The sequence below is a fragment of the Mus pahari genome, chromosome 16, assembly GCF_900095145.1.
Source record: "Mus pahari chromosome 16, PAHARI_EIJ_v1.1, whole genome shotgun sequence".
Lineage (NCBI taxonomy): Eukaryota > Metazoa > Chordata > Mammalia > Rodentia > Muridae > Mus > Mus pahari.
Window position 1 is genome coordinate 66,230,427 of NC_034605.1, and position 13,812 is coordinate 66,244,238.

Below are 13,812 nucleotides of genomic sequence, written 5' to 3' on the forward strand. Positions count from 1 at the left end.
TAAGAGTGGGAAAAGAGAAATGTATGCTCCATGTGGTTGACAAAGTTGACAATGGAGCCCTCCCTTGTTCTTCCCTTCCTTACTTTCTGTGTGTGTGTCTGTAATTGTGTGTGTGTGCACATATACTGAATTATGTTTGTATGTGCACATATATACTGGATTATGTGTATGTGCACATATATTGAATTATGTGTGTGTGCATATATACTGAATTATGTTGTATACCTATTTATTAAATTATGTATGTGTGCATATATACTGAAATCCTTTATCACAGTGTACATTGCTTTTATTAGATCTTCTGTAGCTAAAATTTTATTAATTTGTGTTGTCCTATATTCTAATAATTTCCATTAATGTATAAATGTTTCTTTGAATACTACTTTAGCTCCTTTCCAATTTTGGAAAGTAGTACTGTTTTCATTATTCTTCTCTAAATTAGCTACAATACCAAGTTTGTTCTCTTTACCCAAGTACTATTTAAAAGAGAATTCTTAAAATTTCTAAATGATAATAATATTATACAGAGTGAAGAGCAAAGCTCTGTGTGTTTTTCTTACAGAATAATATAACCATAATGTTTTCTATGTAAAGTATTTTTAGTGTTTTGATGTTTTATTTTGTGTACTCTATTGTTTGGAAATATTTACTTGTTTCTTTGTTACTATGACCGCATAGTTCTGTATTTTCTATTTAACCAAGCTTCATTACTCTGTTAAAAGCTTTAATCCTATAGTCAAGGCAAATTAGAAATACAGTGATCCTCTTGCCTGATGAATGTCAAGAATTCTGGCACAATTAGCAGATTTACTATGAGGATTGCCTGTATGCAAACAATAGGGATATTCCAAATAAGATTACCAAGATAAAGAATTTTGCATAAGACCTAAGTTTAACAATTTTGAAAGACCTTTGAGTTTGCCTTACTCTTTTTTGAGATGCTGACTAGACTATAAACTTTGTTTATGGGAAAGCCTATGTTTATGGGGAAACCTTGTGACCCAATATAGTAAGGATTCCTTCAGCATTTGTCACCTGGGGGCTGGAGAGGTGGCTCAGTGGTTAAGAGCACTGGCTACTCTTCCAAAGGACTTGGGTTCAATTCCCAGCACCCACGTGGCAGTTCACAACTGTCTGTAACTCCTTTTTCAGGGGATCCAGTGTCCTCACATACACATACATGCAGGCAAGACACAAATGTACAATGTAAAAGTTAATAATAGAAAAAAAAACCACATTTGTCACCTGTAAACCTGTCCAGTGTGTCTCAGGAAATACACTATAATATCATTTACTGAAAACAGTTTGTAGGGAGGGTATTAGAAACTATTTAACAAAGAAACCTCATCCACCAAAATTATTTAAATGGCTACTGTTAAGGCACTCAACTCTCTTGAGAAACTCATGTCCATATGTGGATATGTACTGTCCTTTTCCTAAATACATTTTTTATGTTAAAATTTATTCTTGAAACTAAGCTAAAATCTTTTCTTAATAAACTGCAACTCTGTTTCATACTTTCTCATCCTGAAACTTTTCTGCAGTGTAGTGAAGAATCCTGACTTCTTGTGAGTGACAGTCTCTAAAAGAGAACTCAGACTTGGACAGATGGCAGCTGTGTCTCCTCTTTTGATATGATTTTCCTGTTTATTTCAGCAACTGAGTTCTGAGAAATCTATATTCAATTTTCTGTTATGACTAAGGTTGTTCATTTATATTGTGTTTGTGTTAGTTCTCATTAATCTCTTTAAGTTTGGTATATTGGTTACTCAGTTGACAAATATTTGTTGATTTGTGAGTTCAAAATTTTACCTTATAACTTGACCCAAATAATTATAAATTATAAAAAAGATAAAAATTATTTTCTGTTGTACATTTAGATCATGGTTCAATGCTGAACTGATTTTTTGTTCATTGAAGGGAATACCTAAGATTCCATCTTTGAAATCCCTCCACCCCTCAAAGCCCTAATATTTACTGTAGAATTCTACCAAATAAATTTAATTTGAAAAATGTGCCTAGGAGATAGATAGATGGCTCTATACTTAGGAGAATTTACTGCTCTTGCAGAGGACCAGAGTTTGGTTCCTAGCATACATAGCTTACAATCATTTTAACTCCAGTTCTAGGGGATCTGATACTCTGGTCTCTATAGGTTCCTGCATGCATGTAGTACACATATGTATAAAAACAGAAATCTAGTAAATAATTTTTCTTAATTTAAAAATATGTAGAGTACTTTTTTATAGGGGATTCTAAGTATTGGTGGCAGAGTAAACTTTTTTGACAAGAGATTGATTCCACTAATTTTTCTTAAAATCCCTGGGCATTGCTTTTATTGATCTGGTCCTGCCAACTGCTTCAGTCTGTTGGGTTCTGTTACTGTTTTTATGGCTATTTGTCTTGTGATTTCTTTCTCATAGGTACAGTATGGCCTTCTCAGTTCTGTGAGGGATGGGAGTGTTGTTCTCACTGCTGTCTTCCTCAACTGTTTTACTCTGCTGGAACTCCTTTCCAGGTGTCACAGCTCTGCTACAGATTGGTTCCCATATTTGTTCTTTGTTTGGTTGGCAGCAATGCATATATGTTTTCAGAGAGTCCATTTGAAGTAGCATACATTTCTTAATGAAGTTTTGTGGAAAAGAGAATAAATAAAATAAAGATAAAGATAATGCCAGAATCAGAACAAAATCCTGAAAGACTGATTTCAATCTCCTTGAAAAATAAACAATGAATAAGTTAAATATTACAAATTATGAGTTAGTAGTTTGAACTAGGGCTATATGTATGTATGAGAGAGATTATTTTATATGCATTCTAAAACTTTTCAGGTATGAATAAGTCTTTGAGGAATGCATGAAATATAAGTGCCAATGAATTCCTAAAGGAAAAGATACAAATCATGCATTTTAAGTGCTGCTTCTTGGAATGATTCCTTAAACTTAAGCTAAGTTTATACTGTAGCTTGCTTGGTCTTTACGAAATAAATCATAGTAAGTTAATTAAAAAATATCATCTTGCAAGATCAAACTTTGGAGATTCTAAGAAAAATGTATAATGAAAGGGAGGTGGGTGGAGAGATAGACCAGTGGGTAAAGTACTTGCTGTGATGAAAACATGAGTTTGTACCCTAGAACCTGTGTAGAAAAGTAATGTCAGTGCTGAGAAACAGACAAGGCAGATCCCTGCTTGCCAGCCAGCCAGCCTAGCCAAAACCCAGCCTGCCTCCCTGCCTGCTTGCCTGCTTGCCTGCTTACCTCCCTACCTCCCTACCTTTCTTTTTTTCTTTTTATTTATCATTCACCTTTTATCCTACTCACTGCTCCCCTCCCAGTCACCCTGTCCCACAATCCTTCCTCCTTCCCCTCTCCCATTCTCATCTAAGCAGTTGCCCCACTCCCCACCCCTGGGTGTATCCACACACCCAGGATTCATGTTTCTGTGAGGTTAGGTACTTATTCTCCCATTGAAGCCAGACAAGGCAGCTCAGCTAGAGGAACATATCCTACATACAGGCACCAGCTTTTGGGATAACCACTGCTCCATTCATTCAGGATCCACATGAAGATGGAGTTGCACATCTGTTACATATGTTCAGGGAGGCCTAGGTTCAGCCGGTATATGTTCTTTGGTTGGTGGTTCAGTCTTTGAGAGCTCCAAGCGTCCAGGTTAGTTGATTCTGTTGGTCTTTCTGTAGGGAGCCAGACAGAAAGATATTCAAAGTCAATCTTTGCCCTACACATATGTGTACACAAACATGCACCACACACGCAGAATATTAAAATTGAAAAATGAAAGAATTTCCTAGCAGTTAGAATGCCAATGTAAGAAAGACATTGTATGGTACTGACCAAAAGTGCTTCCCAGTTACTTTACTTACATTTGCCACCTTTTAAGCTCTTGTTGTATAGCTGAAACAACTTGGAAAGTTTGTGCCTTTCTGTTGCTGGATAAAAGACTCTGGACAGATACAGCTTGGGAAGGAAAGGGTTTACTTGTCTTACACTTCCAGGTCATAGTCTAGGATTGAAGGCCAGGAACTCACAGTGGGAATCTGGAGGCATGAATCAAACCATGGAGTAACTGCTTCCTGGCTTATTCTCTCACGAACTTGCAGGTTCGTGCTTAGCTAGCTATCTCACAACTCAAGATAGCTTGCCTAAGAATGGTACTGCCCACAGCAGGCCAGGACCCACTTTAGAAAAATTTACCAATAATCCTCTTATGCATAATAACCTAGGAGTATTGGTCATAAAGGAAAGTAAAAACTTAAAAAAGTTTTAAGTAGTTGATGAGAATGATATTTAGGGTTAAAAATGAAAAGTGGTGCCTCCAAGCACCACTGTGAAAACTAGATGGCTCTACTTGAAAGCTGAATTAATCCACTTTCTGACACCATGACAAATTACCAGAGATAAGTAACTTAAAAGAAGGAGAAGTTTATTTTGGCTCTTAGTTTTAGAGGTTTTGGTTCATGACCAGTTTTCTTCTTGGCTTTACAGCCTGTGGCAAGGCAGTACATCATAATAGGAGTATGTGGCAGAGGAAGCTGTTCACTCATGGAGGACAAAGTAAAAAAGATAGGAGCGATGTTCTCCAAGGGCATTGAACCATGTCCCAATTGAAACTAAATTTCCCTTCACAAGGCACTGTTTTTTTTTTTTTTTTTTTTTTTTTTTTAAGTCCCACCATCTCCCTGGGAACCAAGCCTTTTCCACACATGCCTTTGGGAAACATTTCATATCCAGACTGTAGCTTATCTCTAAATGGCTAAAGTTCTGTAGAGAACAGGGGATAGAGGTAATAAGTGTTAAGTCTTGAGAACATAGCTGTGAAGGAAGAGCCTGGTAGCCAAAGATGTGCAGTCGAGAAAACATGCTCTATCTTGTTTCAGTTTGATTTTTGTTTTGTTTTGGAAAATATGCCAATTGATAAAAGTGGTCCTTTATAAAAATAAAGCTGTCGTGTAGGGAAGGCTGGGTCAGTTTTACCATGTTGATTCCAGACTGATAGACAGATGGGAGCTACTGAGTAGAATCAAACTACATTGTCTTTGAAGAACATAAACAGTTACCCTGTAGTCAAAGGTGGGAAGGCAGGGTATGTGGAAATAAACACAGGTAAAGTTACTAGCAGAAACCTAGATGGAGGTCCTCTGCTTGCTCCAGTTTTCCAGTTTTTTATGCCTTCGACTGAGAGAGTCTGAGAAAAGGGCCTAGGAAAGAGAAGAAAGGAACCCCAGAAGACTGTTCAGAGAAGGGTGTGCCCATTTGTTGGGATCCTAATGTTACTGTTCTCTCTTTTACAGAGTTACTTTTCATGCCTTTAAGAATAGAAATGAAAAATAACTATTCCTTTCAGTGAGTTATCCTCTTTGTTCTAACAAAAAACTAATGAAGCAAAGAATATTTTTAAGGATTTTTTGCCCACATTTAGCAAACCAGTTAGTTGTATAAATTACTTACTTATAGCATGAAAATCAAAGAGTGGAACTGTTGATACTGTGCCATTTCATGTTGTTGTTCTTATTAAAAACGTGGATGCTTTCCTTCCTGTTTTTAGATGTTCTTGATAGTTGCTCCTCTTTCTGTCCTCTACAACTGGAAGGATGAATTGGATACCTGGGGATACTTCAGAGTTACTGTTTTACATGGTAGCAAAAAAGACAATGAGCTGCTTCGTTTAAAGCAGAGGAAATGTGAAATTGCTCTGACGACCTATGAAACACTGCGCTTGTGTCTGGAGGAGCTTAACAGGTAAACTCTTGAGAGCAGTGCTGTCAGTGTGCTGCCAACATCAGTCATGTGCTTCTTTATATGTGCTCAAAACTCAAACTCCTTTATTCTGATTTTCATGTCAGGGTTGTAAACCATAGTGTGACAGCTGACTCCATCTGCACAGCTTCCTACCACTTCATATTGTAATTCTTAAACTCAGAACAGGACTCCTTTGTAAAGAGTGCATTTTAGAGAGCGGAAAGATTTGTCCAAGTCCCATGTACAGCACTTTGCATAGGTGATGCCTATGACAATATTGAAAACCACTTAGAGCATTTTGGTCTGCACCTTAGATCAGTAGCACACCCATGATGGATTTCCAGCAGGTTATGGAGAAAAAAGCTCCTATTGGTATGTTGAGCCATGTTGATGGAAGAAAACCAATTAAGAGATTTTTTTTTTTTCTGACCTAGTTTGTGCCCAAAGTCCCAGTTTAAGTGTATAGGTCCCAATGTTAGAATGTAATCATGCTTAAAGATGTGATTAAGAAAAAATTGGGCTGTTTACATAGGATTATAAGTCAAAATGAGGTGTCCTTACTAGATAACAAACAAGTAACATGAGCATAAAAGCAGAGAGGACATGTGAGTTACCTAATACATCTTTTAAGTTCTAAAATACTCTGGTTTTAACTAGTATGAATTATAGTCAGTGAAAGAGAGAATGGCAGAAAACTACCTTGAAAGTGATTCTTTCAAATCAGCTAAAATGCCCTGGCATGAGATCACACAGATGTACTCATGAGTAAAATGTAGTGAGATGAGATAGTGCATACCCAAAATCTTACCTGCTCTGGAGCTGAGGTGAGAGGATCATGAATTTAAGGCCAGCAAGAACAAACATAGTGGGGCCTGTGCTCAAAAATAACAAACAAACAAACAAACAAAAATACTAAAAAGCACATGATACAAAGCTATGTAGATTTGGATAAGTCATCTCATCTAGAAAATGACAGGATAAATTGGATTGCTTTTGCCAAAATGGGCTATTCAAACACAGGTGGAAAGTTTCCATTAGAATTAACCTAATGAGGTACAACAATCAGTAGTGATTTTTACATGTAGTTAGCTTCCATTTCCATGGATTCCACATGGCTAGAAAAAGGGTATTACACATTACATAGATTATTTGAAGAATACAGGAAGCTACATGTAGATTATCTGCTGATACTGTGTCATTTTATGTAAGAGATTCGAACTTCCACATATTTTGGTCCCTGAACCAATCCTCAGATACTAAGGGACACCTTTTATAGTGCCGTGAATATTGACCTAACATAGTTAGATTTTTTGTAAAGGTCCAGTTAGTAAATATTTTGAGGCTATACATAGTTTCTGTGGAATATTCTTTTTTATTTTTCAACTTATTAAAAATATGAAGCTATTCTTAGTTTGTTGACCATACAAAACTATTCACAATCTGGTTTTAGCCCAATAGCCACAGTTTGCTGACACCTGTTTTGAAAAATGAATACTTGAGCTCAACTCCTATCCCAAGCAAAGGAGAAACCATTTGTATTATCCCAACTGTCCTCCTCCTTGCAGGCAAACATTCTGCAGTTCTCACCATGAACAAGCATCTTGACTTCCGTCACTACAGTCTGTTTCAAGCTATTCCAGAGAATTCCGTTAATGCAGTTCAGCTGAAAGTTTCCTCATTCATCTTTGCCCAACATGTTTTTAAGATTCCTCTGTACCATTCAGTAAATCACTAAATATTTTTTTAGATGTTGAGTTGTATTCCATCTTATGAGTATGTTCCTCTTTTTGTTACCCATTCATTTGAAACTAGTTATTTGATTTGTTTCCTAGTTCATTATTATCACAAGTAAAATGTCAAGAAATATGTTTATGGAAGCCCTTTTTGACATACAGTTTTTATTTTTGGTGGGTAGATAGATGAGAGTGGATATTTAAGTTTTAGAGTAAGTGCAGGTTTAAGTGGAAGAAACTGCAAACCTGTTTTCCATAGTGATTGTGCCATTGTAGTTTAACAGAATTGTATAAGGGCTCAGTAGCTTCATAGTCTCACCAATATTAGCATTGTGAGTCTTTCTGTTTTTACTCGATTTAGGGAGATATAGTACATGACATTGTGGTAGGAATTATATCTTTATAGTATATGTACCCCTGAAAAGTTTATTCTACAATTGCTAGGTATAGTGCTCTCTAAGTGTCAAGAAGCCTAGTTGATCTGTGGGGTTTTGAGTGTTTTCTGCTGATTTTCTTTGGGGTTGGTTTATAATTTCTGAGATGAGATTTGAAATCACATATTTATATCTCCTCAGTTCTGTAACTTTAAGTAATATATTTTAAGTTCTGTTTTTGGGTTCACATGCAGTTTCAAATTTTAATTTTTTTCTGGTGGATTAATTTTTTAAAATACCTCCTAATTTTTGTATCTTATAGTCCTTTATGTAATACTAATAAACTGCCAACAGTCCTCTTATGCCTACTGTGTATTACAGTTTTTCTACCCTTTTATTACAACATTTTCTTTATATTTTTAGTGACTTTCTTTATAAGTAGAATTTAGCTGAACTATGATTTTTTTTTTCTTAATGTCTATTCTGACAGTCTTTGCATTTGTGAGGTAGATATTTAGACCGTTCATATTTAATGCAGCATGGGTAAACCTAAGTTTTACTAGGTAGGCTTTGGTTGTGATATTTTTACTGTTTTATGGATTCTGGCAAAAGACAAGACTCTTGGTTCTGGAGAGATTATTAAGTGATTTGTCCAATCCACAGTCAGGTCGGTGGTTGACATGAGGTTTTAACATTGATCGCCAATTTAACTCCTGACCTCTGGGTTAAACCAGCATGTTATAGGAAAACTAGATGTTATGCAATTGGATAAATGTAATAAATTATCTTATAGCCACATTTTAATTATTTACCTGTCATTTTAGAGTTTGTTCCTTAACATAGATTTCATATTTAACTTCTATGTTTCAATGCTTATTGCATTTTAACATATATTTGCTAAAGAAATGTTTAAGTGGTTAGTTTATGTGACACAGGTAATTAAGAGTTCCAAAAAATTACATAACTGTAAACCATATATTTATAAAAGTAGAGAAATGAGGACATTCCTTTATTGTTGTTACTTGTTACTAGTTCAAATGTCTTTATTTTGATATACTTTAAATGTTTTATGTTAGATCTGAGTACTATTTTGTGCATTTGATACTCTGTATATTTATAATAATCCACAGAGTAGACAATTGGATGGTATACTATGGTTGAATAATATATAATTATTACTCTTATATTCATTATATTTTATGAAGTGTTGGTAGATTTAAATATTTATAAAAAGCCAAATAGAGCTGCACTTTTTGTGCACTCCTTCTAACCTGTACCTTGAACTGTTAACAGATACTACTCAGTCAGCAGTCAGGCTGTCGCTGTCTCTCTCTCTCTCTCTCTCTCTCTCTCTCTCTCTCTCTCTCTCTCTCCTTTGCCCATCCTTCCTACTCCCCACTTTGTTCAGTTTTGCTTAGTTTTCAGATAGTTTCTTCTAACCCAGGCTAGCTATACTTTTCTGTATAACTCAGGCTGGTCTTAAAATCTTTTTTTTTTTTTTTTTTTTACAATTTTAAAAAAATTTTATTGGTTATTTAATTTACATTTCAAATGTTATTCTCCTTCCCAGTTTCCCCTCCACAAATTTTCTAGCCCAACTCCCCTCACCCCTGCTTCTATGAGTGTGCTCCCCAACCATCCCTCCACTCCCCCTTCACTGCCTACAACTACTCCACATTGGGACATCAAGACTTCATAGGACCAAGGGCCTCCCCTCTCACTGATGCCAAATAAGGCCATCCTCTGCTACATATGCAGCTGGAGCCTTTGGCCTTAAGTTCTTGATTTTCCTGCCTCCACTTTCTGAGTGGTGGGATTACAAGTGTAATCTAACGTTTATATTCACATCTCTAACAACATATTTATGCGACAATTTTTAAAGATTTTTGTTTATCATCTGTCTTTTTCTTAGGGAAAATTAAGATTTTGCCATACTTTGCCTTTTATTTCCTTATATGAGAAAATTTTCATGTATGTATTGTAGAGTGAGAATTGTTATTTTTGGACTTCTTGAACAAATGATTGGGTATTTATATGACTCTGGTTTCCTGAGTCATCCAGTATTCTCACTCCCTAGCCTTTTAAGAACTACACAAGTGCATCAGAGTGCTCCTTAGCTTGCTCTGCTGCTGCCTACAGACCGTTTTCTCTGTTTCTCTAAGTCATCTTGTCTATCTTCTTTCCATTTCTTCCTTTCTGTATTCTAGAAAGGTTCTATCTTTTTGTACCTTTAAATTAAGGTATCTGTAGAAAAGTTGGACCAATACGTATGAGAATTTAATCTACTTAATAGTTAGAACCCATAGATCTTTTTGTGTATGCATGTGTGTGTGTATGTAAGCATGCATGCATGTTCACATACGCATATAAATATGCACATTGTCTAAGTACACTGGTGAATGACTTCAGTAAGTATCACATAGCATGACAGCTTGAGCCTATATTTTAATTTTGTTATCTAAATTAGTGTTCTTTTTACCTCATTATCCTTATCTTATGGGTAGGTGACTTGGTAAAGTGCTTGCTTTACCAAAGTCATGAAGACCTAACTTTGATTCCATAGAACCCACTGAAAACTGTGGCACATATCTGTAGGTTGAGAATTCCCTACCTAGCTCATCTCACCTAATTGGCCAACTCCAGACCAGGGAGAGAGGCTGTCTCAAAAAAAAAAAAAAAAAGGTTGGACAGCACTTGAGTAATACCTTCTGAAATTGACCTCTGTCTTTTACATGACATGTGCACACATATGTACTCATAAGTACATATATATATATATATATATATATATATATACATACATACATACATATATGCATTCACAAAGGAAAGTAGTAAAAACAATTTAAAAGATGAGGGGAAAACAAACAAAAAGCAATTAAAATTTCTTTAATTATCCTTAAGATATTATTAATAGCTACTATCTATAAAGCAGGATTCAGTAAAGGTTTGTGTCGTGACTTTAGTTATTAAGTCTTTTATACTCACCTGATGTAGAATGATCCCGTTTATAATTTGTATTTCAAGAAACCAAGTCTAGCCTAAAAGCCTTGTTACATGAAGTTGACATTGTTGGCAAGAATGCTTTATATGGCAATGAACTTCACATTTGTCACTTTGGGGAGTTCCATGTTGTTCATTGTTGATGAACTAAATTTACCTATTGGGTAAGAAAGGAAGCATCCATACAATATCGTCAAAGTACAGTCTTTTCTTGACAATAGCAAATCTATAAAAAATGTATTTTGATTCTTATGTCCATTATGTAGATATTTTGGCATGTAAAATTTATTCTTAATTGAATCCATTTATCTTATTGGGTCTTATAGCATAATCTGCTTTTGTAGTTTATCACTTTCTTTATCTTATTAATGGTATACTTCTAAAAAGAAGAGTTTCATTGGTTAGGAATTAGATACAATTTTAACTTAAAGCAAGGTAAGTGAATGTCTGATTGTATTGGAATAAGAAGTAAAACCAATGAGCAAGTGTACAATGATGGCAGTTTATCGTCCTTTTTTTCCTGAGCTATAGACATGCTTATTCGAAATGTGTATGTTTTCAGAGAGTTGAAGTGATTTGCCTATCTTTTGATTAGGATGTTGATCTGTAGTAGCATATAGTCCATATACAGGTGTTTTATCTGATTATATTTTGCAGATGTTTTCTCTTAGTCTCTTTCATTTTCTAAATGGTGTCTTCAGAAGGGCAAAGTTTGTAACTTTGACAACATCCAATTTATCACAAAAACTTATGAGAAGTTTGTGTCTGTCTAGAATCAGGAAGATTGATCTGTTTTATACATTTTATTGTTTTTTTTTAATATTTAGATTTGAATATATCTTAAGTTCACTTTTATGTATGGTATCTGTTTTTTCCCTTTAAGTTCTAAATGTTTATTTATTCAATATTTTACACCCAGTGTAACTGTTACTCTTGATGCTTCAATATTCTAATTAGACTGGCTCCTGTTCTTGTCATTTATCCTGGGTTTGGCTCTTAAGCATTTCTGCCATGTTCCTGAACAAACCATCTCCCATTGATGCACAGCAATCACTGCTAACCTTTTTCGTAAACAGTGTTTACAAGTTTCAAAAAGTACTTAGGCTTAGATCGATGCTTTTCATTCAGATTTAACATATAGTTTCTTTCTTTGATGTGTCTCTTTCTGGTTTTTTTTACTTAGAGGAGGAATTGTCATTTAATGATGTTTAAATTTTTTTTCCAGCATTATCAAACATGCTCTCTAAAGCAGTTATAGTATCATATACATTTTATTGAGGCTTACAAAATCATATCTTTTCTCATTTCTTATGTTTTCTATATTTATCAGTGGTGTTCTGTGACCCAGGGTCACTTAGCCAGATGAGAATTCAGTAGGATCATCAAAGGATGAAGGTGTTAGGGATTTTTTAAAAATTGTTGTGTAAATGTCTAAGGTAAGGAAATTCTCTGTTTCTTCCTTCCACTCATTCCCGTTTCTCTTGTAGTTTGGAATGGTCAGCTGTTATTGTAGATGAAGCTCATAGAATCAAGAATCCAAAAGCCCGAGTTACAGAAGTTATGAAGGCTGTGAAGTGTAAGGTCCGCATTGGCCTCACTGGTACTATCCTTCAGAACAACATGAAGGAGCTGTGGTGTGTCATGGACTGGTGAGTGTGTGGACATTTCAAGGATAGTGTTTAGATGAGTGCTGCCCGTTTCTGATTGCTGGTTCTTTAAATTACAGCCCTTCACCCAGTGATCACTTAACTGTTTACAGAAATATCCATTCCCAACAGGTTTCAGTGTTCAAAGTCCTGTGAAAAGTCTTAGCGTGCTATTGTTGATCCCCAGGGTAGTAAATGCTGAATTACTAGTCCATCATCTTCAGTTATAAACAGTCATAAAAAAGGAATGTTGTTTTCCTGAGTCTTGTTTTTATTGTTATTAAATAAGCCACTGAATATATCCCTTATAAGCAATAGAATTGAATGCTTTTCTTTTTAGATAAATAAGTAACTCTGTTAAATTTTTTCTTACTGCCTTTGTGAAGGGCTGTGCCAGGACTTTTAGGTAGCAGGATTCACTTCAAGAGGCAATTTTCTGACCCAGTGGAACATGGCCAGAGACACACAGCAACAAAAAGAGAACTTGCTACTGGCCGAAAAGCCATGCACAGGCTTGCAAAAAAGATGTCTGGCTGGTTTCTCAGGCGTACCAAGACTCTTATCAAGGGTCAGCTGCCTAAGAAAGAAGACCGGGTGAGAACTGTGTTTGTGTATATTATTAATTCCTTGTCACATTTTTTTTTTCTGAAAAACATTGCATTTCTTTTTAGGGTTACTATTGTAGAATTAGTTTGTTATCTGTGGGATTTCAGGAAACATGAATTGAGCTCAGTTTTATTTTTTTTCCTAATTTTACCAACCTGATAGCTAATAGACCTGTTACTAGTACACGTGTTTTCTAACTTTCTATTACCATAACATTCTGGAGATAAATCACTGTACAAAGAGGACAGGTTTACCTTGGTTTTATAGTTTTTAGACTATGGTCCCTTGGACCTGTGGCTCATGGGAAAACATGCTGAACAAGGTTTTACCTCACAATGTTGGGGAGAAAGAAACAGGAAGAGGTCAGGAACCCAGTGTCCCCTTCAGGGACATAGTCTCACTGACCTTGGTTCCTTGTGAAAGCTCCACCACCTCCCAGTGGTGCCAAAGGCCATCAAGCTGAATTTTTGACTTGTGGACGGACCTATGGGCAGCCTTTGGGATCCAAGCCGTGACAGTATACATCTAACACACATCTTAAGCTAAGTATAGTGGCTTACACTTTTAATCTCAGCACCAAAAAGCAGAGGTAGGTGGATCTCTGAGTTCAGGCTAGCCAAGTCTACACAGTGAAACTCTTTCTCAGAAAACAAAAGAAAAGAAAAGAAAACAAAACCAGACCAAATCTTCATGT

The 13,812-nt window shown here is 35.7% G+C and overlaps 1 protein-coding gene across 2 annotated transcripts in view; it reads left to right on the forward strand.

The window, feature by feature from the left end:
- The window catches only part of Ercc6l2 (ERCC excision repair 6 like 2), an 85,302-nt gene that overhangs the window by 11,687 nt on the left and 59,803 nt on the right, over window positions 1-13,812 (forward strand). For both annotated transcript variants that reach the window (XM_021215539.2, XM_029547483.1), the window contains 3 exons: window positions 5,563-5,756; window positions 12,354-12,515; window positions 12,899-13,106. In XM_021215539.2, the coding sequence (XP_021071198.1) occupies window positions 5,563-5,756; window positions 12,354-12,515; window positions 12,899-13,106 (564 nt within the window). The remainder of the gene's footprint in view (window positions 1-5,562; window positions 5,757-12,353; window positions 12,516-12,898; window positions 13,107-13,812) is intronic.